Consider the following 25,112-nt stretch of genomic DNA (forward strand, 5'->3'; position numbering starts at 1 on the left):
TTCTGCTGGTGAGGTCTGGGTAATGCTAAGCTCTGATCGACATAACCCCTGCACGCTCGTCTGGTGTAGGGATTTGTGTCTGTCGGGGCTTTAGCTAATGCTGAACTGACCAGCCGCCGCCCTGGAGACTAGTGGAGGATCAAGCCATCAAAATTAGCAGGCCCGAAACTGGTGGCTTTAAAAAAAAGGTCTCCTGCCTCACTACACTTTCGTGGATTAAACCCTGCCCATACGAGCGAGTGGTTGAATTAACTGATCTTTCGATCGATTCATAGTACAATGTTCATGTCGGGACTTTTTTTCACTGCTCGCTGTAAGGGGCAACCCAAATCTCCTCCCCCTGGAGGAACCCATACCAATGTCGAGTAAAATTACAAAGAAAAGCGGGTCTGAGCAGACCCTAACAGGCTCCGCTGGCCAGGTAAAGGGCATTAGGCCTGGCCTCGAAAAATGTGCTACTAATCGCCTCGCAACGTTGGTAAATAGGGAGAACGGGCCACGTTGTGAAAAAAGAGCTACCGTTCTTCCCAACACACAAACCCTGATAACATCCTTTTTCCCCCAAACAAACACAACAATTAAAAAACCAAAAGATTCAGAAAAAATTAACCCAACACAAACACCTCATACTAGAAAGTAAGTATCCCCCACACTAATTTAGGTGGAAAGATAAAGCAACATGATCCCCTAATTTCCAAATCTGATACTAAAACTTTCAAAGTCCTTCAATGTAACGTCCGAGGACTTATTCTAAAGACACTTGAAATAACTAACCTGCTCCACAAAGAGTGTGTGGATGTTGCCTTACTACAAGAATGTCTGATAGATGAAAAAAAGAAGTGTCTCAATACCCGGTTACTCTGTTTTCCCCTGCTTCTGTGGGAATTGCCGAGGCCTGGTTACATTGGTGGCTAATGGTCGCCAAGAAAGTGCCCACAGGCTTGAGTCATGGGAGAACAGACACTTTGGTATTAGAAATTTGGAAAAATAATAGACGCTTCAAGTGCATCAATGTTTATAATCCACCAAAACAAGAACTGGCTTTAGATGTCAGAGAGACAATAACTGTAGACACTATCATAGCTGGAGATCTAAATGCCCATTCACCTTCCTGGGGCTATGATGACACTGATCAGTCTGGTAAAAAAGTTCATGACTTGTGCAATTCTACTAACCTTTTTCTTCTGCAAAACAAACACTCTCCCCCTACTCTTCTGCATGCTAGCTATGGTTCACTATAGCAACCAGATCTTTCTTTAGTCACTGCTAACTTGGAATCTGTCATAACTTATCAAGTACTAGGCGATATTGGTAGTGACCACCTTCCAATATTACTGACTGCCACTCTTTCTAAAATGAACACCAAGACCACTAAAGAACCACGAAAGTGGTGCTATAGTAAGGCTTATTGAAAAGGATACGAGACAGCTGTCGACAATGCCCTTGAAAAAATCCATGTAGAGTCTAGCTCTGTCGACCTTGTGTACCGTCAAATAACAACAGCTATCCTGGGCATGGCTAAAAAGTTTATTCCTCGAACTTACCCTTGTAAAAAATTCAAAAACTTTTGGACGGCTGAAATCAACAAACTTGTTCTGGCTCGGAGAAGGGCATACAAAAAGGTCCAAAAGAACCCAAACAATCCAACACTCAGGCAGACCAACACCTGTGCAAGGTTAAACCTAAGGGATAGCTCTAAGGCTTGGAGTCTTCTGAGAAATCTCGAAAATGCTGGGCGTACGAAAACAGCAACCCCATTATCTTCACCCATTGGGGTAAAAATTTCATCAAAGAAGAAAATTGCCACCTTGTTGAAAAAATATTTTTTTAAGATCAACAAGGCTGTCAAGAAGTCCCCAATGTCCAAAGCCATTGATAAAGCTCGCAAAGCTGATGAAAAAAAAAGACCGAAAGGAACCACAGACCGAAAGTGCTTAGGGAACGATGAACTCCCCTTCTCGACAGGCGAGCTTAATGCTGCCATAAGGAAATGCCAGCTTAAAAAGGCTCCCGGGCCGGATGGTATCGCCCCCGAAATGCTTATGCATGTAGGGAGGAAAGGAAGGGCCGTGCTCTTGGCATTCGTAAATAGAACCTGGGCAGATGACAGGGCCTGGAAACGTGCCACCATTATTCCTATACCAAAAAAGGGAAAAGATGCTTCCACTGCTGAGGGCTACAGGCCCATCTCACTCACATCTTGTGTGGGAAAGATCGCTGAAAAAATGGTAAATGAGCGTCTGGTTTGGTACCTTGAGAGTACCCGTCTTATAGCTCCAGAACAGGCTGGTTTCAGGGCTGGAATGTCCGCTATAGACCAAGTGCAGAGCGTAGCAGATGGATTCCAAAGGACCGAAAGCACACACGCAGTCTTCATTGACTTAAAACAGGCTTATGATAAAGTATGGCGGCCTGGTTTGCTTCATAAGATAAGAGCCGTGAGGGTGCGGGGACGGATATATTACTAGGAATAGAGACTTCCTACACGAGCGTACAATAAGAACAAGGATGTACGAAGTCTCAGGGGAAATGACCCTCGAGCACGGCCTCCCCCAGGGCTCCGTCCTGTCATGCGCCCTACCGGCTCAACTAATATGCCAAAAGCTGCTATATGCTGATGATATTGTCCTTTGGAAATCCGGAAGGAGCGCAACCTCTATACAAAAAGTGTTACAAGAAGATCTCCATACGCTCTGCTCATAATCACAAAAATGGAGGCTAGAAATAAACACCTCCAAGACCGTCTATTCTCTGTTCACGCTCGGGACTGGCATTCTCGGGCAACCTTTCCAGCTCTCCCTCAACGGAATGGCTCTCAGCATGGAAAAGCTACCCCATTACCTTGGTGTAACTTTAGATCGCAAACTAAAAATGTGTGAGCACATCCAGGATGTTGTAAGAAAGGCCTCAGGAAAACTTTGCATTGTGCGGAAGCTGGCGTCCACGAAGTGGGGAGCCCGAGCAGACATGCTCCGATCCCTGTATTTAGAGCAGTCCGATCACAGATAGACTACAGCCTACCTGTGCAAATTTATGGCTCTAGGACTGCTTTTGAACAACTTGATAAAATAGTGTCCCAAGCAATAAGATTTGTCTGTGGAACCTTTAGGACAATTCCAGTAAATGCGGCTGAAATAATGGCTAATATAGGTCCACTAAACCTTAGGAGGGAAAGGTCAGTACTGACCTGCTATGAGCGGTATAAAAGGCTGGATGAATACCTCCCAGCTAGAAAAATAGTGGATGGTTGGAGATGCAGAAGACGTATCCAGATGCAGTCTTTTATGCATCATGCCACTAGACTATCCGATGAAGCTGGCCTCTCCACCAACCGACAAAACATTCAACGCTTTCATCCCCTTCCCCTTGGTGCCGCCCAACGACCCCAGACATACGCTTGAAATTAGTAGACCCTAATGCCACTACGCAAAACCGTTCATCTAACAACCTTCAAATCCTAGCTCTGGAGACCATTAATACCTTCAAGCCCAGAGCTATTTTCGCATACACTGATGGGTCGGCATCAATAGATTCTGGAATAGCAGGCTATGGAGCCTACATCGACTTTCTTGGCTCTTACAGAGTCAAAATCTTTGGACCATGTGGTAGTGTTTGCAGTTTTGATGTGGAGACCATGGCAGTCTGTGACGCCTTAAAAGTCATAGACTCTCAACTCGGCGAGGGACATTTGAGGGCAACACAGATTGTTGTGGTCACTGACTCAAAATCTGTACTACAGGCTTTGCAAAGCCCCGGACCATGGCCCCCAATATCAACACTGTCATCATGGCTTCACATAACATTAGACAACGCTATGGCACCCCTGTAATAATGCAGTGGGTACCGAGTCACATAGGTGTGACTGGCAACACAACTGCAGACTCTTTGGCCCACCAGGGAGGGCAAATTCCACCCACTGAGCAGACTGCAAGCTTTCATTAAGCCCTGGCTATAATACAAAAAAAAAAAAAAAAAACAAATGGAAAAGTGGTTTGAGTGCTGGGACAAGTCCCAAAAAGCCCGTGGAGTCTGGGAGCGCATGAGGCGCCCTGACCGCACTTCCCCGTGGTGGAGGCTGTCCAGGACTGAGCAAGCTATTATAGCACAGTGCATGACAGACCACTGTCCTGTTGGCTCATATTTCTCGCGGCTATAGCCTCATTTTGATTCACGGTGCCCCCGCTGCGGGAAAGAAGAGGAAAATGTGCCTCATATTCTGTTTGACTGCCCCAGACTTGCTGATTTCCGTCTCGACAGGTCTGGGTAACTCAAAATTCTCGACCTGTATAGTGACATTTATGCACTACGCAAGACAGCAGGGTTTCTGTCCAGGGCTTTTGCAAGAGAGAATTTGAGCCTCTCAAGCCCTCACTCTAATGGAGTTTGATGATGATGATGATGAAGTGTTTACTGCAAAATTACAGAAAAATAATGATATCTTTGAAGGAAAAAAAATATTGGCTCTATTAAAATTTTACGATATCTAAAGTAGTTTTTGAATGAAAATATATTTTGTCCGCGCTATTTGGTAGGGGAACCCTTGTCTAGACCAGTACGGAAAAGGGGAGAAGGCTATCCGTGTAAATATTGCCGTGATCGCTTTAAAAAACATTAGTTCACTCTTGGCTTAAAAGCCTCAAGGGGAGTATTTCAACGTATTCTGTCTGTCAAGTACGATTTCTTTCCCTTGTTCAATACCAAACAAAATAATTAATTACCAATAGTTTATTAACATTTTTTAAAATTGATTCTTGTTTTTCAGTTAAAAAAAGAATAAGTGTGCTAAATTTCAGCTTGATCCAAGATTGGGTGGAAATTAATTATTTTGTTTGGGTTGATTCTATGAATTTCAAAGGTTTTTTATATCCAATTATGCGGAATTGAGTCGAATGCTTTTTTGTAGTCGATGTAGCACATGTGTAAGTTTCTTTTCCTTCTGTTAGCTTGGTGCAATATTATACCATCAATAGTTAGCTGTAATTTACAGCCCATCGACTCTTCAATGCAACCTTGTTGTTCCTTTGCTAGTAGTTTATGGGCAGAACATTTTACTTTTTAATAGGCAAGTAATTATTATTATTATTATTTAGACATGAAGCTAACATTCAAACTTGCTAATCACAAACTGTCATTTTGTTGGGTAACGGTTTACTATCTATGCCTTTTTGTTGGCTGACTTTGAATGAACTAATGAATGGATTGTAGTTCTACGTAAACATTCCTTCATTCCTTGTTTGTGTGTCTAGGAGTGGAGGAGACCAAATTGTGGTGCATTTATAATATTCGACCATTCCACACTGAAGGATAGACTGAAGCTTTTTACAATACTTCTATTAAACTCGTAACTTGTGGAAACTAAAACCTAAAACATGGACTCAAAACTCAAAAACCTAGGTAAACACGGATCTTGAAAACGGCTCTAGGGATTTTCCTAGACATTTGTTAGTTGATGTATATCGTGGGAAAAGAATAACTAGCATGTTGGTAAAAACTTTAGTTTGGCAGTTATAATTTTCAAATTATAAAAAGAAATTAATTTATATTTGACTAAGGAAATATTTATCTCAAACAAACTTTACGTCTTGGGGTATTTCCGATTCCCCATGTAGGTCCTAGTGAAGAAAGAGAATCAATGAATATTCAGGAACAGTTAGCGCACTGTCTTGTAAGTCTAGATATAAATGCCTATCATAAAATCTTGTAGATTTATACATTTGCTTAGCAAGGATTTTTTTCTCGTGGGGAAAGGGGCGGGGTAAAAAGATGTTTCATAATTATTTAAATCTAACATTTACTAAAAAGGTATTTTTATGTTTTTCGTGTTATAGTATTTTTAAAGGTATCAATTTATGTATTATATATTTGTAAGCACCACTAACTCACTCACTGATTGATCATGAGATCTATTAGACTGTCGCATTAAATTTCGAACACAGATTCATTTTACCTTCTAGACGCTTTATAAGAACCCGATTTGACATATTCGCAACCTGAAAACTGATAATTCGCGAAAAACCGCAAGCTTTCAATCAAACCTTTGTTGTTTTTTTTCGGTATTTCTACTTATAAACCACGACATGACCTAAAGTGTGCCGATGTGCCAAAAAACTCAAAACTCAAACTCTACTTATAAAGCATTTCAAAAGTACGAGAATAGCAATAGAACCTCTTGTATATTATTTTGTCCCCTAACTGAACCTCTAACAACCTCATTTATGTCACTTCCGCTTCTCTTTAGACTAAATCAAATAAAAACAAGAATGTTTACATTATCGATTTTAAATGCATAAAAATATTTTTAACACAGGGCTCAAGGGGACTAATGCAACTTATATTACCACATCTGTCAAGTACGATTTCGTTCAATTGTTCAAGTTACCATACAAAATAATTAATTACCAAAAGTTAATAAACTGTTTGGTTAAATTTTTTAAAATTGATTTTTGTGTTGTCGTGTGTTGTGACACGGTTACTATGTGTGGTCAACCGTGACACACGGTCAAGTGTTGGGTACCGGGGAGTTATGGGACTTGCGGGAAGTCACGAGTGTGTTGTACACAAGAAGTTGGAGTTGGTTCTGTAGATAATGTTAGCCTTGTCAATAGGTTCTGTAGATAATGTTAGCCTTGTCAATAGGTTCTGTAGATAATGTTAGCCTTGTCAATAGGTTCTGTAGATAATGTTAGCCTTGTAAATAGGTTCTGTAGATAATGTTAGCCTTGTCAATAGGTTCTGTAGATAATGTTAGCCTTGTCAATAGGTTCTGTAGATAATGTTAGCCTTGTCAATAGGTTCTGTAGATAATGTTAGCCTTGTCAATAGGTTCTGTAGATAATGTTAGCCTTGTCAATAGGTTCTGTAGATAATGTTAGCCTTGTCAATAGGTTCTGTAGATAATGTTAGCCTTGTCAATAGGTTCTGTAGATAATGTTAGCCTTGTCAATAGGTTCTGTAGATAATGTTAGCCTTGTCAATAGGTTCTGTAGATAATGTTAGCCTTGTCAATAGGTTCTGTAGATAATGTTAGCCTTGTCAATAGGTTCTGTAGATAATGTTAGCCTTGTCAATAGGTTCTGTAGATAATGTTAGCCTTGTCAATAGGTTCTGTAGATAATGTTAGCCTTGTCAATAGGTTCTGTAGATAATGTTAGCCTTGTCAATAGGTTCTGTAGATAATGTTAGCCTTGTCAATAGGTTCTGTAGATAATGTTAGCCTTGTCAATAGGTTCTGTAGATAATGTTAGCCTTGTCAATAGGTTCTGTAGATAATGTTAGCCTTGTCAATAGGTTCTGTAGATAATGTTAGCCTTGTCAATAGGTTCTGTAGATAATGTTAGCCTTGTCAATAGGTTCTGTAGATAATGTTAGCCTTGTCAATAGGTTCTGTAGATAATGTTAGCCTTGTCAATAGGTTCTGTAGATAATGTTAGCCTTGTCAATAGGTTCTGTAGATAATGTTAGCCTTGTCAATAGGTTCTGTTTGAATGCTGCACAATAAAAGACAGTTGATACTTAAAAGGACTTGTTTCTTCACATCGTGTAAGAGTAATAATTGTGCAACATTTCAGCTTAATCCGAAATTGGGAAATAACGTGTACAAACTTTTTACCAGACAGACAGAGCTTGATTTAAGCTTTGTAATAAAATGGACCGAATAGTTTGAAAGCGGTTGTCTATGTGTATGTCACTCTGTGTGTCACTCTGTGTGTCACTCTGTGTGTCACTGTGTGTGTCACTGTGTGTGTCACTGTGTGTGTCACTGTGTGTGTCACTGTGTGTGTGCGGGGGTTACGGTTGAAATATAATAACAAACAATGTCATATCACAAAGTGACATGGTAGATTGGTTGACCTTGTTGACATGTTATAATGTCATATCACAAAGTGACAGGGTAGAGATTGGTTGACCTTGTTGACTTGTTATAATGTCATATCACAAAGTGACAGGGTAGAGATTGGTTGACCTTGTTGACATGTTATAATGTCATATCACAAAGTGACATGGTAAAGATTGGTTGACCTTGTTGACATGTTATAATGTCATATCACAAAGTGACATGGTAAAGATTGGTTGACCTTGTTGACATGTTATAATGCATATCACAAAGTGACAGGGTAGAGATTGGTTGACCTTGTTGACATGTTATAATGTCATATCACAAAGTGACATGGTAAAGATTGGTTGACCTTGTTGACATGTTATAATGTCATATCACAAAGTGACATGGTAAAGATTGGTTGACCTTGTTGACATGTTATAATGCATATCACAAAGTGACAGGGTAGAGATTGGTTGACCTTGTTGACATGTTATAATGTCATATCACAAAGTGGCAGGGTAGAGATTGGTTGACTTGTTGACATGTTATAATGTCATATCTCAAAGTGACAGGGTAGATTGGTTGACCTTGTTGACATGTTAAAATGTCATATCACAAAGTGACATGGTAGATTTGTTGACCTTGTTGACATGTTATAATGTCATATCACAAAGTGACAGGGTAGAGATTTGTTGACCTTGTTGACATGTTATAATGTCATATCACAAAGTGACATGGTAGATTTGTTGACCTTGTTGACATGTTATAATGTCATATCACAAAGTGACATGGTAGATTGGTTGACCTTGTTGACATGTTATAATGTCATAACACAAAGTATTACTTAAAAACAAGCAATGATACATTGTTTACACTTGATTGACAAAGATTTGATTTAGCTGCCAGTTGCTTGCCTTTGCCACTTCTCGTGTTAGTAGTAACAGTTCCTGCGGGCTAAAAATCTAAATCCACATGAAGGCCAGGAGTTGGACTGGTTGTCAGTAATATTCGGACAGGAGGTGCTACAACTTGTCAGTATCTGAGACGCTACCGAATGGCTGGGTGGGCGACACCGTTCCAACCTTGCCTCGTCTGTTATCTCGCTATTTAAAATTCTGTTTTAGGAAGTGTCATGATAAGACTGTATTTGTCTTATGAAAATAGGACTCAATTCTCCAAGAATAGGAAACTGTTCATTACAACTGGCCGTGAAAGAACTAGCATTCTCTAAGATAAAAAAAGGGCCCATCACAGTTTGCTCCCACCCTGAAATATTCGTCTAGATCAAGGTGGATATTGGTTGTTTTAGTAATTATGATGTTACAGTTTTTGAAAATGTACATAATCTGTGTGAAAAATATGAGGGCTACTTGTGTTACAATGATGATTACAAAATAATTACTTTCTAAATTATCACTTTAAAGCATTCTGTTGCAGATCTACACATTTTTTTCAAAGCATTTATATCAATAGCTATTTCTAAAATTCATGCATTAGGTTGTTAAAGATTATAATATTAGATGATGCTCAAGGATGTGCATTGTTTTGGTTGTGCCATTTGTTTCCATTATGGCTCACTTTCTCTTGACAACTTCCAAACTGTTTAAAATAAGGTTTCTGGAAAATCATTAATTCATATTAGGGTCTTATTACAGTGCCTCTTGATACAATTTGAGCAAGATCAGATGACAGCAAAATGTCTTGATGATATGTTCATAATAAGTTACCAGACAACATGTGTAAGTTCTATTTCGTTTTGTTTTCACCATTTAAAAAGTTTCTTAATTCTCAAACAATATTGTGAAGCCGGAGATACTACTTTAAAGTGTAAACTCAAAGCTAGAAATCACTTTAATACTATAGAAGCAACATAAATAGACAATACAATTCAATGTCAATGTATCTAGTCATCGCCCTCTCAAAACTGAATACTCTCTAAGTCTTTAAATAGTACCTCTTGCCCCTCTTCTATAGTACCTCTTGCCCCTCTTCTATAGTACCTCTTGCCCCTCTTCTATAGTACCTCTTGCCCCTCTTCTATAGTACCTCTTGCCCCTCTTCTATAGTACCTCTTGCCCCTCTTCTATAGTACCTCTTGCCCCTCTTCTATAGTACCTCTTGCCCCTCTTCTATAGTACCCCTTGCCCCTCTTCTATAGTACCTCTTGCCCCTCTTCTATAGTACCTCTTGCCCCTCTTCTATAGTACCCCTTGCCCCTCTTCTATAGTACCTCTTGCCCCTCTTCTATAGTACCCCTTGCCCCTCTTCTATAGTACCTCTTGCCCCTCTTCTATAGTACCTCTTGCCCCTCTTCTATAGTACCTCTTGCCCCTCTTCTATAGTACCTCTTGCCCCTCTTCTATAGTACCTCTTGCCCCTCTTCTATAGTACCTCTTGCCCCTCTTCTATAGTACCCCTTGCCCCTCTTCTATAGTACCTCTTGCCCCTCTTCTATAGTACCCCTTGCCCCTCTTCTATAGTACCCCTTGCCCCTCTTCTATAGTACCTCTTGCCCCTCTTCTATAGTACCTCTTGCCCCTCTTCTATAGTACCTCTTGCCCCTCTTCTATAGTACCCCTTGCCCCTCTTCTATAGTACCTCTTGCCCCTCTTCTATAGTACCTCTTGCCCCTCTTCTATAGTACCTCTTGCCCCTCTTCTATAGTACCTCTTGCCCCTCTTCTATAGTACCCCTTGCCCCTCTTCTATAGTACCTCTTGCCCCTCTTCTATAGTACCTCTTGCCACTCTTCTATAGTACCTCTTGCCCCTCTTCTATAGTACCTCTTGCCCCTCTTCTGGTAACATCTCAACTAGTTTTAGAGCTCATGGGGAATCAATCAACTCATTTGCATGTCAACTCTGGCCTTGAAAGTCTTCCATCTAGAAACAAACTGAATGCAATAGCTGAACGTTTCGTGACACCTCAAGTCTGAACTTCATGAAATCTGCAACCAGGAAACTAGAATGCTTATATCAAAAAACGACTCTAATTTTTTCCTATATATTTCTGTTGATGTATATTGCTGAGAAAAGAATTACTAGCTCGTTGGTCATATGAAGGAAAGTTTAATTTGACCGTTTTCAGAGTAAAAAAGAATTAAATTTAAGTTTGGCTTTAAAATGGAGTAAAAAAAATAACTGAATTGTTTATTAAATTTAAAGCTGCTTAAAGTTTATTGATAGATTATCTTAAGTTTGCTTATTCTTTATCGTAAATCTTACATAGATTACGTCTAGATTTGAGATCTTAATAAGATATGTGTAATGAAGATACCAATAAAAAATTGTATTGACATACATGCCGCTGGTCTAATTGGAAAAATCATTCTTCAAGAAGCTGACGGTATTAAAAAAAAAATATTTTTACAAAGGTTTTTTTTTTTTTTACAATTATATTGTTGAGACAATATACAACTGTACTATTTCTAATTATAATTTTGCTATCATAAATACCTGGAGAAAATAGACTGTTAGCGTATCCTAAGCTGTTTAAATAGCCAAGACCTGAAGGCATAGTGGAACCCATTCCAGCTAGGTAATAGTTGGGTGTGTAGGGAAATCTCCTTGGGTTCTGTTAGACAATAAACAAAAAGTTGTACCATGGCTATTGATACAATTTATAGAAAAAGAAATACAGAAAACTAAAAACATTAAAATATTTTCATCTACATTTAATAATTCAATGCTAGAAACAGTTTTTCTTAAAATGAAATGTGTTTTGTGAAATCAAGCATGCAGTGAAGACAATGTGGAGAGTTACAAATTCCCAGAGCCCAGATGGACATCAAAGGCTACTTCTGTAGATAAAGAGAATGTCTCTTAGATCTAATTATAGAATGGTTTTTAAAAGTGTCCACAAAGTTTGTGTAACTGTTTCTTTGGTTCAAATCACGCCTATAACTGTTTCTTTGGTTCAAATCACACCTATAACTGTTTCTTTGGTTCAAATCACACCTATAACTGTTTCTTTGGTTCAAATCACACCTATAACTGTTTCTTTGGTTCAAATCACACCTATTCCTTAACACAAACGGTTCGCACACATTATTTTCTAAGTGAGCATTAGATTGGAGGCTGCTCATCAGATCACAGAGCTGTGGATGTGTTATTAGGGAAAAAAAAAAGATTCTTATATGTAAATCGACCACAGGTGGAAAATGGTCATGTCTACGCTACTGGATGATGTGGCAGGACTACGTAGCCACGTGACATGCTGTACTCTTGATTAATCTTAGGAGACGAAGACAAGCTTTCTATATAGTCATTTCTAGAGTCATTTCTAGAGTCATTTCTATATAGTCATTTCTATATAGTCATTTCTAGAGTCATTTCTAGAGTCATTTCTAGAGTCATTTCTATATAGTCATTACTAGAGTCATTTCTAGAGTCATTTCTATATAGTCATTTCAAGAGTCATTTCTATATAGTCATTTCTAGAGTCATTTCTATATAGTCATTTCTAGAGTCATTTCTAGAGTCATTTCTAGAGTCATTTCTATATAGTCATTTCAAGAGTCATTTCTATATAGTCATTTCAAGAGTCATTTCTATATAGTCATTTCTAGAGTCATTTCTATATAGTTATTTCTAGAGTCATTTCTAGAGTCATTTCTAGAGTCATTAAATCGATGTATACAAAGAGTTTTTGTCAAGTGTTGAAAACGTTTAAAACCTAAGTATATTACTTTGTATTAGTTTTCTAGTGTTTTAACAACCAACAGTTACTAGAAATGGTTTATTTTTTTTATAAAAAACAAACCCACTAGAAATGTAAATTGTTTGTACCTACATTTTAACGAGATTTAATATGTATTATTTCGTGTTATTTAAAGATCTAGATAGCAGCACCCGAGGATCTCATAATTACATTTTTTTTCAAGTAAAAACAAAATAATGGCATGAATATTCCTCTTAATTTAGATCAATTTTATTAGCTACTATATATCTAGGCTATTCTAGACTATTCTATTAACATTCCAAATGTGGCCAATACCAGACTTATTAGGGGTTATAAGGTTTGCCCCATTTTTGGTGTCCCAAGAAAGGGTAATAGCCGCTATTAGTTTTGTGTGGTCTATCTAGAAAACATATTGAAAATCCTACATCATGACATTTTAGACCTTTTCAATTTCTGATCTAACGATTTTTTTTTTCATTTCAGAAAGCGAAAAATTTAATATTTAAAATCAACAATGCAAGCAGTTTTTTTTTTCATAAAAATACACATAACGAGGCTTAATAAACATTACTATACCGAGTTCTTTTTTCATTTCATTTGAAGAATTAATTCCATATAACGTCAGAGGGAAAAAAAACACTACGTCACACGGTCTAGCTAGACTAAAAATCGCCTTCATCAATAAGAGCCATTTATCGAGTGTTCATAGACATTGGTGCAGTGCACCGAGTGCGTTCTTTTAGCATTTCATTTCAAGAATTCATTCCATATGACGTCAAAGGAAAAAAAAACATTACGTCACAAGGCTTAGTTAGACTAAAATATGTTTTCATCAATACGAGCAATTTTTTGAGGGTTAATAGACATTGGTGCACCGAGTGCGTTCTTTTAACATTAGCCTACATTTAAAGAGTCCATTCATATGACGTACCATAAAAAAAATGTCTTTATTTACACGAGATATTTAACAAGGGTTCATAGACATTGGTGCACTGAGTTCTAATAGAATTTATTTAAAAAGGATCAAAGCCGCATTGTTTTTGCGTTTTGTCTGTCAGTCGGTCTGTCCGTCATCTTGATATAAAAAAAGAACAACTAAAAGTTATTAAAAATTGATTAACCTTTATTTTACGTTTCAAAACATCGCAATAATTTTTAGGTATGAACACAATTGAAAAGTTTATATAATAAATTGTTGCGGATGTTTGTTTAAATAGTAAAAGAAAAAGAGAATTTCAGATAAATGTAATACCGTTAATTACATTTTTTGGATGGTCTCGTATAAAAATTAGATGTACTACAGCCATGTGGAGAGATTTTCATACCTTACTTTGGTGTTTGGATTCTGTTTTCCTTAAAAATCGGAACATAATATTAACGATAATTAGATTTTTACATGTTTTAGGTAGAAAGTTAAATGTACTGTAAGAGAGTAGTGAGTTAAAATATTTTTCATAAAAATCCGTAAAAACATTATTTCGTAAATGAGAAGATTATTTGTTTACTAATTAGAAGAGGGATTTCGAACAATTATTTGGCGTTAGTAGATTTTTAAATAAATTCGGAAATTTCTGGCGACGATTTGTAAGAAACAAAATCCGGAACTTTCTTTATCGATTACAAAACTTCTATGTTATGTTTTAGCAAGAAAATTAAATGTCTAAAAAAGTAATTTTCAGTAATCAATTCTAGTAAATTACTTTTTATTAGAGCCCTGAACAACCTATTGTCGATATTTTTAAAATTTGTTTAAAGATGAAAATACGGAAAAATTTGATATTAATAACCAAATTATAGTGACGCATTGTCAAATAATATAAGAGTAATATTAGTAAATTATGTGATTTCAAACAATCATTAGGCATAATTCATGTTTTATAAAACAATATCCGGAACATTTTTACACTTAATGAAATATAAGTCAGTATAGAGATTTTGATTTAGCATTAATATGCTATTTACATAAAAAACGGAACAACATATTATTGATAATGTGTTTTTGCAACGTTTAGGCATGGAAATTGAATGTAATATAAATTAGAAGAGCAAACAAACATTTGTTGGGGTTGATTAGTTTTGCACAAAATCAATTTTTAGATACTTAAAACTATTGAGATGTTACGGGAGGAACATTAAAGTGTAAATCAGATTTTCAATAGCTTTTAGAGTTCTAGTTTTTTTAATCTAATCGTGACGGACAGACCGACCAACAGACAAAACGCACAAAAATAATCTTGTTTTATTCGGATGGGGGCACTAATCAAAAAATAAATAAAATTTGATTTTTTAAAAAAGTTTAAGGAATTGGTTTATTACCTGATCATATAGCGACGTTACGCTACTGCACGAAAATCGCTGCATAAAAAGTCCATTAAAAAAATGTGTGTGATATTTACATACAAAATGCATTATTAGCCTTTATAAACAAACAGAAATGTTTTCTTTTAATTTTAGCAGCTAGTTGACCAGAAAAAAACATCTTTAACTATTATTTATATTTGTTGTAAACATTTCCTGTACATTTTAAAAATATATTTGACTTAGTGATACTGAAAATACACAAAAATAGTCCATATTTGTTAGCATATTGTAACATTGCCTCCCTTACATTTACGTAATTGTTTTAGAATTGGTGTATTTTTATGACAAATCGCTTGCATAATTAATTTTATAAATTAAACGGTTTGCTTTTAGAAAACCAAAAGTAGCCGTTGCACCTAAACTTTTGAAGCCGCATTTAATGATGAAATAATATTTTTCATATCTCTTCTAGTTTTCGAGATCTGAGTGTGACAGACGGACAGACGGACAGACAGACAGACGGACAGACGGACATTTTGCACAAACCTTATAGCGGCTTTTTCCCCTTACGGGGGCCGCTAAAAAAACTATTTAGTAAGGGAGGTGGCTGTTTAATATATTTTTTTAACACAATTATGAAAATGGTTTTAGATTTTTTTTTGTAAATTGTATTGCTACAGTTATTTCTGTCATACCAACTAATTACAGTTAAAAAACGATTGTTTAGTTTTTTTAAAGAGAAAACATCTATTTAGTATGCGTGTAAGTGGAATATAATTTAGAACAACAATTAATAAGTAGGGTTTCATATTATACACGTGAACTGAAAGCGTACAACAGACTATACAATTATAGCTAAAAGTTTTTGTTTTTTTAAGGGAATAGTTGTAGCTACATTTGTTGAGGTTTTGAATGAGAGATTAGCCCTTTATAAACAATTAGATCAATTATTCCATAACATAAGTTTTATGCAAGGTTCACATTTAACTTCACCTTCACCTATCCCTTGTCTGTTTGACCGTCGGTGCACCACACAAGATCTGTCTACCGTCTTTCTCCATTCCTCTGTCCTTTGCCTTTGATAGAATTTCATTCACTGGTAGGCCTGTCCATTCTTTGATGTTATCTTCATATCGCCTTCTCTGTCTTCCTCTTCATCTTCTTCCTGGTATTGTTCTCTGGAGGAAGGTCTTTGCGAGCCCTGAGGACAGTGTGATGTGGCCATAGAATTTGAGCTTACTTTTTTTTGACAATGGTTAGCAGGACATCGTGGCGTCTAATTTGTTTTCTATCTCTTCATTCGTGATACTGTCTTTGTAATTGACACCTGAGATCATTCTAGAAAATCCATCCTAGTTCCACTGCTAAGATCCTCTTCTCGAGATCTGCTGTCAACGTTCAAGATTCGCATGCATATAGGAATGTGGCCGTGACCAGGGAGCGCATCAGTAGGCCTATTCCGGCCAATAGTTCAGGTTTGGTTCCTTCATCTGAGACAATAGCTCCAAGATATGTAAAGCTACTGACACTTGTCAGCTTTTCGCTACCAAAGCTAATGTCCCTTTTAAAGTCCTGTTGGCTATAGGTCATGATATGTTTTTGCGACATTGATTCGCATACCATATCATTGTCTCTTCTCGAGCCTGTAGAAGTTCACCAGGAATGTTCTTCACTCCAGCGGATTTTCCACTTTTAAGTGCTTTCAATGTTGATGCTACTTCTGAGCAAACAATTGGATATTCCTTACTTTTAGTAATAACATATAATTACCAAACTAAAATCAATTATAAAGTCTGGCGATGAAATGAAATCAATGAGCCTTTAGACAAGAGAGGGATGACGCTGGACACATAATTGGAGGTGCCGTAACTGTCAGCAATTTAAATAGTTTGACTTCCAGACAGCATACTGAGTAATGTAAATTAAAGGACCTCATGGTGCGTCTCATTCAATTCTGATGGGGCCGCCTCTGAGTTTATGTGACAATACAAACTTTCTTTTTAATTTTGTTATCATCAATGTTAATAATAAACCTAGCACTATTAAATAACGCAATAATAGATACTAACTTATTAGGTCACACAAAAATAGATCATACAATGTTCAGATTTTAATTATATAATTTCAGGTAGTGTGTCAATAATTTATTTCTTACATTTTCAAATGTATATTTTTGAAACACTTCACAAGGTTGCTCAATAAATGAGAGCCTGCACTACTAGACCTTTTCTTTGGTGTAAGTCAGAGTCTAGCAGTGAATTGTTATCTCTAGGCTCGTCTTAAGAAACCATGTGACAGTGTAACAGTCTATGCAGTCTCCCTACCAGGTCATAGGTTTCTAAAAATCTTTTACTTACTAGTTCTAGAAGAAACTAAACTGTTCACGAAGACATTATTGTTATAAACAAATCAACAACCTACCAGCCATTGGCTGTAGACAACAGGCACTGAAAGAATCAGAATATAGAGCCACATTTTTGCTGCCTTGATTCAGTGACTAAAACGCAAAACACACGAAGCTCCTACATACATAAGGTGCTCTCTATAAATAAACTGTTTGACGAATGTATGTTTGAGTGCACGCGATCAAAGTTGCAGGTGACCAAACTTGCCTAAGTAGCTAGAGTTAATGTCATGATGTAGTTAGTAGCCTAGAGCCAACACGAACAGTTGCTCTTCATCAATCTTCTTTTCAACGAATGTCATCAACTCGAGGAAACAAAATTGTAGTTCTAAAAGAATCCTTTAAGCCTTTCAATACATGGTGTTTACTTAAATTGTAATTAACTATTCCTACACATTTAGTTAGTACTTTTTACTCTACAAAATTTATAGCCTTTTTTTTGTTTCCTGCTTCATTCTCGGAACAATCTTCTTACCACTCCCCATCTCCCCCGCCACAGGGGGCACAACACTCAGTAAAATAATTAGACACTAAAAATAATTTTTAGCGGCCCCGAAAAGGGAAAAGACGCTATTAGTTTAGTGTGGAACGTCTGTCTGTCCGTCCCGTTTAGGTCTCGTAAACTAGAAAAGATAGTGAAAATCCAACATCATAATATTTTACAGTGTTAGACCATTCAAAGTTTTGATGCAACGGTTACTTTTTTCTTTTCTGAAAGCGAAAACTCTAATTTTTTAAATCACTTATGCAGGAAGTTTTTTCATAAAAATACACCACTTTGACAACTATTCACTATTAATAGTAACAAACACGGGAGTCTCTTTAGTAGGGGAGATCAGTATGTACCATATTTTTAACACATTTATGCAAACGGTTTTAGATTTTTTTTAAAGAATTTTTTTTATACATTTGTATTGCTAAGTAAAGTAAGTTCTGTCCTACTAACTACTACATTTATAAGAGAAAAAATCTATTTAGTATGCATATAAGATGGACATAATTTTAAACAACAATTAATAAGTAGTTTAAGTAGTAATACAACAATCCACTGCACAGCCAGAGGACAAAAAAATTCTTTAGGATTAGAATAAGAGATTGACCCTTTACAAAACAATTAGATCAATTCATTATAAGACATCAGTTAGGCCAGGTTCACATCTAACTTCCATTCTCTTTCACCTATCATTTGGTCTGCTGGAACGCTGGGGCACTACACAAAATCTGTCAATCTTCTTTTTCTCCATTCTTCTCTATCATTTGTCTTTGATAAAATTTCATTCTGATGTTCTTTCAGAAAATATTGAAACCTGCCTTTTTACCTGCCAGGCTGGACCACTTCGGGGGCCGATTTAGAGTTCCACACAAACTGTCTATGTAACCTTGTTGTTTTTTTTTTTGTTGCTAAATCTAGATCAACAATTTTTTGTTTCAGTTTAGAGATATGTAAGTTCTCCTTTTTTGTGAGTTATTCCAATTCTGAGGCCAGCGTTTCTCAACCAATTTGTCCCCCACCAACTCATAGTGTGTTGGGGCGCGATGTTGGTTTTCTTGTGATCAAGAACAAATAAACTGTTGTAGTTATTGGACAGATTGGAGTATGAATGATATTATTACCAATGCTTAAAAAGAAATTAAGTGAAGTCGTTCAATATTCTGATTCATATTCTTTCATTCTGTTTTTAGGTACGCCACACGACATCTTTCTGAACACCAGTATAATCTTTCGACCCCACCCCATCAAGAACGTACATGGTCCAATGCCTAGAATATATCTCACACTTCAGTAGCAACCTGTCACAAGCTTCACTTTGACTTGCGCTTTTCTTTTTAAAAGTAAGGTGTCGCATAAAGACCAAAGCATAATGAATTTCGGAAGCTTACAATGCATAAAAAAGCTTGATTCCGATACCAGCTGGATAAGGTGGAGGCGCGAACGTATTTTTTTTTTTGGGTGGCGGGACTTTTAAAAGTATGAGGAACATTGTTTTAGGTCTGCGTTCTTCTTACTGGACAAGCCTCAATCTTGATTATTTAAAGTGAGATATAGGTTTATGTTTTCAAATATTTAAAAAAATGTTTTAACGATTGGATTCTATTGAGCTTCAGTATCTCCTACTAAATGTTAACAATAATTGTGCTTTTTTTCATTATTCTTTATTGAACGCAGGTATGTTATTGAAATAGGATAGGAAATTACTAGGTTTTGTTCTATAAAGATCAACCCAGGAGCCATTTTGCCCTCACTGGCATAGAGAAAAGTAGCTGGCAGCAGATGACGTCTGAAAGAGACAGAGAGCTCTCACAAAGGCTGTGGGACACACATTTAAGGCCGGAAGAAAGCCCTGTAGAAGACAGTTGCAGACGACCTAAAAAAAATTATTAAATAGGCCCCTGGCGGACAACGGCTTTGTCTGCATAAGTTACCGGAAAATATGCAGGCCACTACTGGCTCTGCGTAACCATGTCAAACACAGCACTTATAAATAATATCCTGAAACGAAGACCATGCCGTTGTGATTGGAAATTATGTTTGTCTAAAATTGAGGATACATCTTAAGCGTATATTATAATAAGTTCCCAAAACGATTCCTTGATTAAAACATTCAATTGGTAAAAGCAGTATCTACATAGCTAAAGACTTTTAACATTTGCTCTCGATAACATAATTCGAGTCAAATAAAGTTCCTCATTTTATTCTTCTCATGCCACTTATTAGTTGATTTTCTATGTGGATCCCATGAAATGTACAAACTCATTTTGAAATTGTGGTGATATGTACGACTAGTTCTTGTCGTTATCTTGACATTTAAAAAATGAATCGATACAAGTGACACATTTAAATAACGATAGGCCTAATTGTTATTGTTTACATTTATAGGCCTGCCAACTGGAAGTTTTACATTCCTTTTTACACCCATGTAGAGCAGTGATTCCCAAAGTGGTCTACAGTGATTCCCAAAGTGGTCTATAGAGATTCCCAGGGGTCTATGACGACTTACAAGGGATCTACGGGTGTAAAAAATAAATTGGGGGTCTATGAGAGGCTAATGGGGGTCTACGATATTGGATCTCATTTAAGCAGGTCGAGACTTTAAATTTCATTTCCCATTTATGTTAACTAATACACAAATATGATTATGCACCTTAGTTAATCCTTTAAATTTCAACCCTGTTAATCGAATGACTTTTTTATTATTAAATCTTGTTTAAATAAATTACATACTTAGACAAACTCGGTCCTTCCACGCATAGGGCGTCATGCTGTCTACATAGAAGCAAAAAATTATTAAAAATGGACGAATCCAAAAAGAAATGTAGTCAGCTTAGTGTTGATTATTTTAAATTTGGCTTCATTCCTTCCTACATTGCCTATGTGTGCCTTTTATGCTAGACAGTTTTAAGTAATGACACCATGAAACCATGTAAGCTGGAGGATCCTCTGATAAAATAGAAAAAGATATAAACTACTTTGGAGCAATGAAAGATAAAGTTCAGACTGAGACATTCATTGAACAAAATGTTCACTTCCACGTCATCCTCCTCATCAAACTCTATTGGAGTCAGGGATAGAGAGGCTCAAATCCTCTCTTGCAAAAGCCCTGGACAGAAACCCTGTATTCCGCGCAGTGCATACAAGTCACTATACAGGTCGCTTTCAACGTCGCAAAGAGAAGAGGTTTATGAGCGTCTTACAATAGTTCTACTTATAACAAAATCCGGTAAAACCGCAAGCTATAGATTAAAATGTGACTTGAAGAAAGTTTTATGAACTGTTTTACACAAACCTGCACTTGATATAATAAAAAAAATTCAAGTAAGTACCAATACAGTATAAAACCGGACTGATGAAATGAGTCATACAAACTGAATATACATTTCTCAATAAATCTGGACGAGCTACTCTAGCCTGTTGAAGGCAACGGACTCTTACACGCCCGCTAACTTCTGAGATACATGGTATATGTTAGATAATCAGTAAGCTGCTTTCATCTAGATCTGGTCGAACTAGTCTCTGATTTTGGAAGGGAGTAAGTAAATTCATTCATATTCTTAGTATACTGGATCGTTTACAAACTTTTTTCTCAACTTCAGGACACCGCTAGGACGTCCTCATCTCAATAATCTAAGCTAGACTTAAACGCTTGTTTAAAACCTAATGAGGTACTAGGAGGGAAGCAGTCAAGATGGTTATAGATTAATATTTTAAAATTATTGAAACTCTATAGAGACATTGAAGAGTACAAATGAAAAACTCTTCTACTAGATCTGAAGCGAGCAGATTATAAGTTGCTATGCAGTTTTTATTTTCTCACATATTTCGGTTTTTGGCCCTATATTAATTGAAATAAAGGACGCGTGAGTCAACCCTCAAAAACAAGGATTGTCGATTCGAGATTAAAATGGAAAACATTAAAAACAAGATTACAGAGGCGACCCCCGTGGGAGACGGATCCCTGTCGGATCCGCATATTCGCAAGGAATATCCAAGACGTGATTTTGTTTTGATTGTTAAAAGTAATAATGTTACAAAGATTCATTTGACGTTATAAAATTTTTTTTTAGTCTAAATCATGGCTGTCGGGTAGTGCGGTTTGCGCGCTGGACTGTCGTTTGGATTCATCAATGGTCCCATGTTCAAACCCTACCCGCTCCCATCCACCGTCGTCCTGAGGGAGGTTTGGACTACAACTCTGAAGGAACATCCGAAACATGTAAAACAACAAACATTCTAAACTAGACCAAGAAATTCTAGATCTAGGCTCTACAATGATTTTAATTAGAACTTAAATCTAAATCTAGTTTTAAAAAATCTAGATCTAGTGTAAAAAATCTAGTTCTAGTGTTAAAAAAAACCTAGATCTAGTATAAAAAATCTAGATTAGATCTAAATCTAGCTATTGTATTTTTAAAATGCGAGTCACATTACGAGGTTTAATAAACATTAATATACCGAGTTGTTTTAGCATTTCATTTAAAGAATTTATTGCATATGACGTCAGAGGAAAAAAATCCAATACGTCACACGTCCTAGTTAGACTAAAAAATGTCATCTATACGAGCACCTTGTCGAGTGTTCATAAACATTGGTGCACCGATTGAGATCTTTTAGCATTTCATTTAAAGAATTAACTCCATATGACGTCAAAAAAAAATTCCATTACGTCACACGTCCTAGTTAGACTAAAAAATGTCTTCTATACGAGCAGCTTCTCGAGGGTTCATAGACATTGGTGCACCGAGTTTGTTCTTTTAGCATTTCATTTGATGGTTAGTTAGACTAAATATGTATATAACTTATATATAAAGGGATTAACGACGCTTTTTTTGTTTTGTCTGTCAGTCTGTCTGTCCGTCATGTTAATAGCGAGAAAAAAAAGACTTAAAGTTATTGAAAATCTGATTAAAATTTAATTTCCTTTCCGAAACATCGCATTAGTTTTAAGTTTCTAAAATAGATTGTTCCGGATGTTTATGTATTTATAGTGAGATACCGTTAATTAAATTTGTGGGATGGTCTGTTATGAAAATTAGATGTACCATAGCCTTATGGAGAGATTTTCAAACCATACTTTGGTGTTAGGAAGTTGTTTTCCTTAAAAATCGGAACATAATATTAACGATAATAAGATTTTCTAACGTTTTAGCTAGAAAGTTAAATATTGTGTAAGTTAGAAGTGCGATTTTACATAAATAGAGTTAAAATATTTTTCATAAAAAATCCGGAACAACCAATTTTCGTAAAAGAGAAATTTATTTCTTTATTTATTAGAAGAGGGATTTCAAACATTTCGAAACAAAATCCGGAACATTCTTTACCGATTAAACAACTTTTATTATGTTTCGCAAGAAAATTAACTGTAAAATAAAATAAAAAGTGATTTTCAATAATCGTTTCTAGTAAATTACTTTCTTATTTTAAAATCCAGAACAACCTTTTGTCGATATTTTTGAAAAAAAAAAAAAGTCATTTGACATAAATTTGTTTTAAGTTAAAAATTCGGAACAGTTGATATGGATAAATAAACTACAGTGACATAGTGTCAAAGAATATAAGTGTAATATTAGTCAATTATGCGATTTCAAACAATCATTTGACATAATTTATTTTTTATAAAACAATATCCGGAACAACTTTATAGTTATTGAAATATAAATCGGTATAGATATTTTTATTTAGCATTTATATGCTATTTACATTTAAAAACCGGAACAATGTATTAAAGATCATGTGTTTATTGCAACGTTTAAGCATGGAAATAAAATCTAATATAAGTTAGAAGAGCAAAAAAATATTCGCTTGCATTGATTTGTTTTTCACAAAACATCCGGAACAATCTATTATAGATACTTAAAACTATTGCAATATTCCTGAATGGAAAATTAATGGTTAAACAGATTTACAATAGCCTTCCTTTAGTGTTATTTGTTAATCTAATCGTTACGGACAGATCGACCAACAGACAAAACGCACAAAAATAAGCTTCTTTTATTCGGGTGAGGGGCACTAATCAAAAAATAAATAAAATCTGATTTTTTAAAAAAAGTTTAAGGAATTGGTTTAGCACCATAGCTTGTTGCGACGTTACGCTACTGCACGAAAGTCGCTGCATAAAAAGTCTATTATAAAAAATATGCGTGACATTTACATACAAAGTGCATTATTAGCCTTTATAAACAAACAGATATGTTTTCTATTAATTTTAGCAGCTAGTTGACCAGAAAAAACACCTTTAACTATTATTTATATTTGTTGTAAACATTTCTTGTACATTTTATAAACATATTTGATTTAGTGATACTGAAAGTACACAAAAATTGTCCATCTTTGTTAGCATATTGTAACATTGCCTCCCTTACATTTACGTAATTGTTTTAGAATTGGTGTATTTTTATGAAAAAATCGCTTGCATAATTAATTTTATAAATTAAACGGTTTGCACCTAAACTTTTCAAGCCGCATTTAATGGTGAAATAATATTTTTCATATCTCTTCTGGTTTTCGAGATCTGAGTGTGACAGACGGACAGACAGACAGACAGACGGACAGACGGACAGACGGACATTTTGCACAAACCTAATAGCGGCTTTTTCCCCTTACGGGGGCCGCTAACAACATTCTGAACTAGTAGTGCCGGGACTACATCACAGAAACCAGTATTAGTTGGTGTAAGTGCAGAGCCTCAAAGGCTACAAGATGCCACGCACAAAGGTGAAGACTCTGTAGTAACGTACAAGAAATAGCTACTGGGGGAGGGGCCAATGTATTTTTCCCTGGTCGTCATGGTCCAAGCAATACTTACCAGATATGAGAGGCTATCATGTGGTAGATACATTTGAATGTTTGTCACCATCTCAACTATTGAATCCTCAAATTGAAATCAATCTCAAAAAGTAATTTCGTCTGGGGCGAGAGAATCTTCACGGGCTGTCGCAGTTTTCTTAAGAAGCTTTCCAACTTCTGAAGCAAGGATTGTTTTCGTTATTGAGTTTTATTTTTATATTACATGATTCTGTCTTGCATATAGTCTTGGTTCGCATATTTCTTACCATTGCGGAAAGCGTGGCTGTATGCGAGCGAATTTAATGCACAAAAATCAATTTTGATCAACAATAAAACATTTCCGACAAATAATATGGCGATTTTGTCCATTAATCAAGAGCTGTTTTTGTAAAACAGATTATTTTTTTTTTTGCGAATCAGCAATACCTTAACAATTAAAAAGCATGATTTCGGATCAACGTGTTTTCGTTCTTTTTTTTTTGTTGGAGGTGGGAGGTACCATGAGGAGTTACCTAGGAGTCATATACCTAGCTACGCCAATGGTGACTGATGTTTTCTTTAAATTGTGTAATTTCTTCACTAAAATTCCATAGAAAATGTATTAGTCTGTCGGGGGAAGTTGATTGC

At 36.1% G+C, this 25,112-nt stretch overlaps 1 protein-coding gene across 4 annotated transcripts in view; it reads right to left on the bottom strand.

The window, feature by feature from the left end:
• LOC106079149 (uncharacterized) overlaps positions 1 to 25,112 on the bottom strand; it is an 80,047-nt gene that overhangs the window by 52,223 nt on the left and 2,712 nt on the right. The window contains exons 1-2 of one of the 4 annotated variants that reach the window (XM_056024548.1): positions 17,157 to 17,446; positions 11,274 to 11,391 (exon numbers count right to left, since the gene is read on the bottom strand). In XM_056024548.1, coding sequence (XP_055880523.1) covers positions 11,274 to 11,346 — 73 coding nt within the window. In that variant the 5' untranslated portion in view covers positions 11,347 to 11,391; positions 17,157 to 17,446. Of the gene's footprint in view, positions 1 to 11,273; positions 11,392 to 17,156; positions 17,465 to 25,112 lie in introns of those variants that run through there. The other 3 variants (XM_056024546.1, XM_056024549.1, XM_056024547.1) reach the window with 3 other exon arrangements.

The sequence above is a fragment of the Biomphalaria glabrata genome, chromosome 3, assembly GCF_947242115.1.
Source record: "Biomphalaria glabrata chromosome 3, xgBioGlab47.1, whole genome shotgun sequence".
NCBI classification, from domain to species: domain Eukaryota; kingdom Metazoa; phylum Mollusca; class Gastropoda; family Planorbidae; genus Biomphalaria; species Biomphalaria glabrata.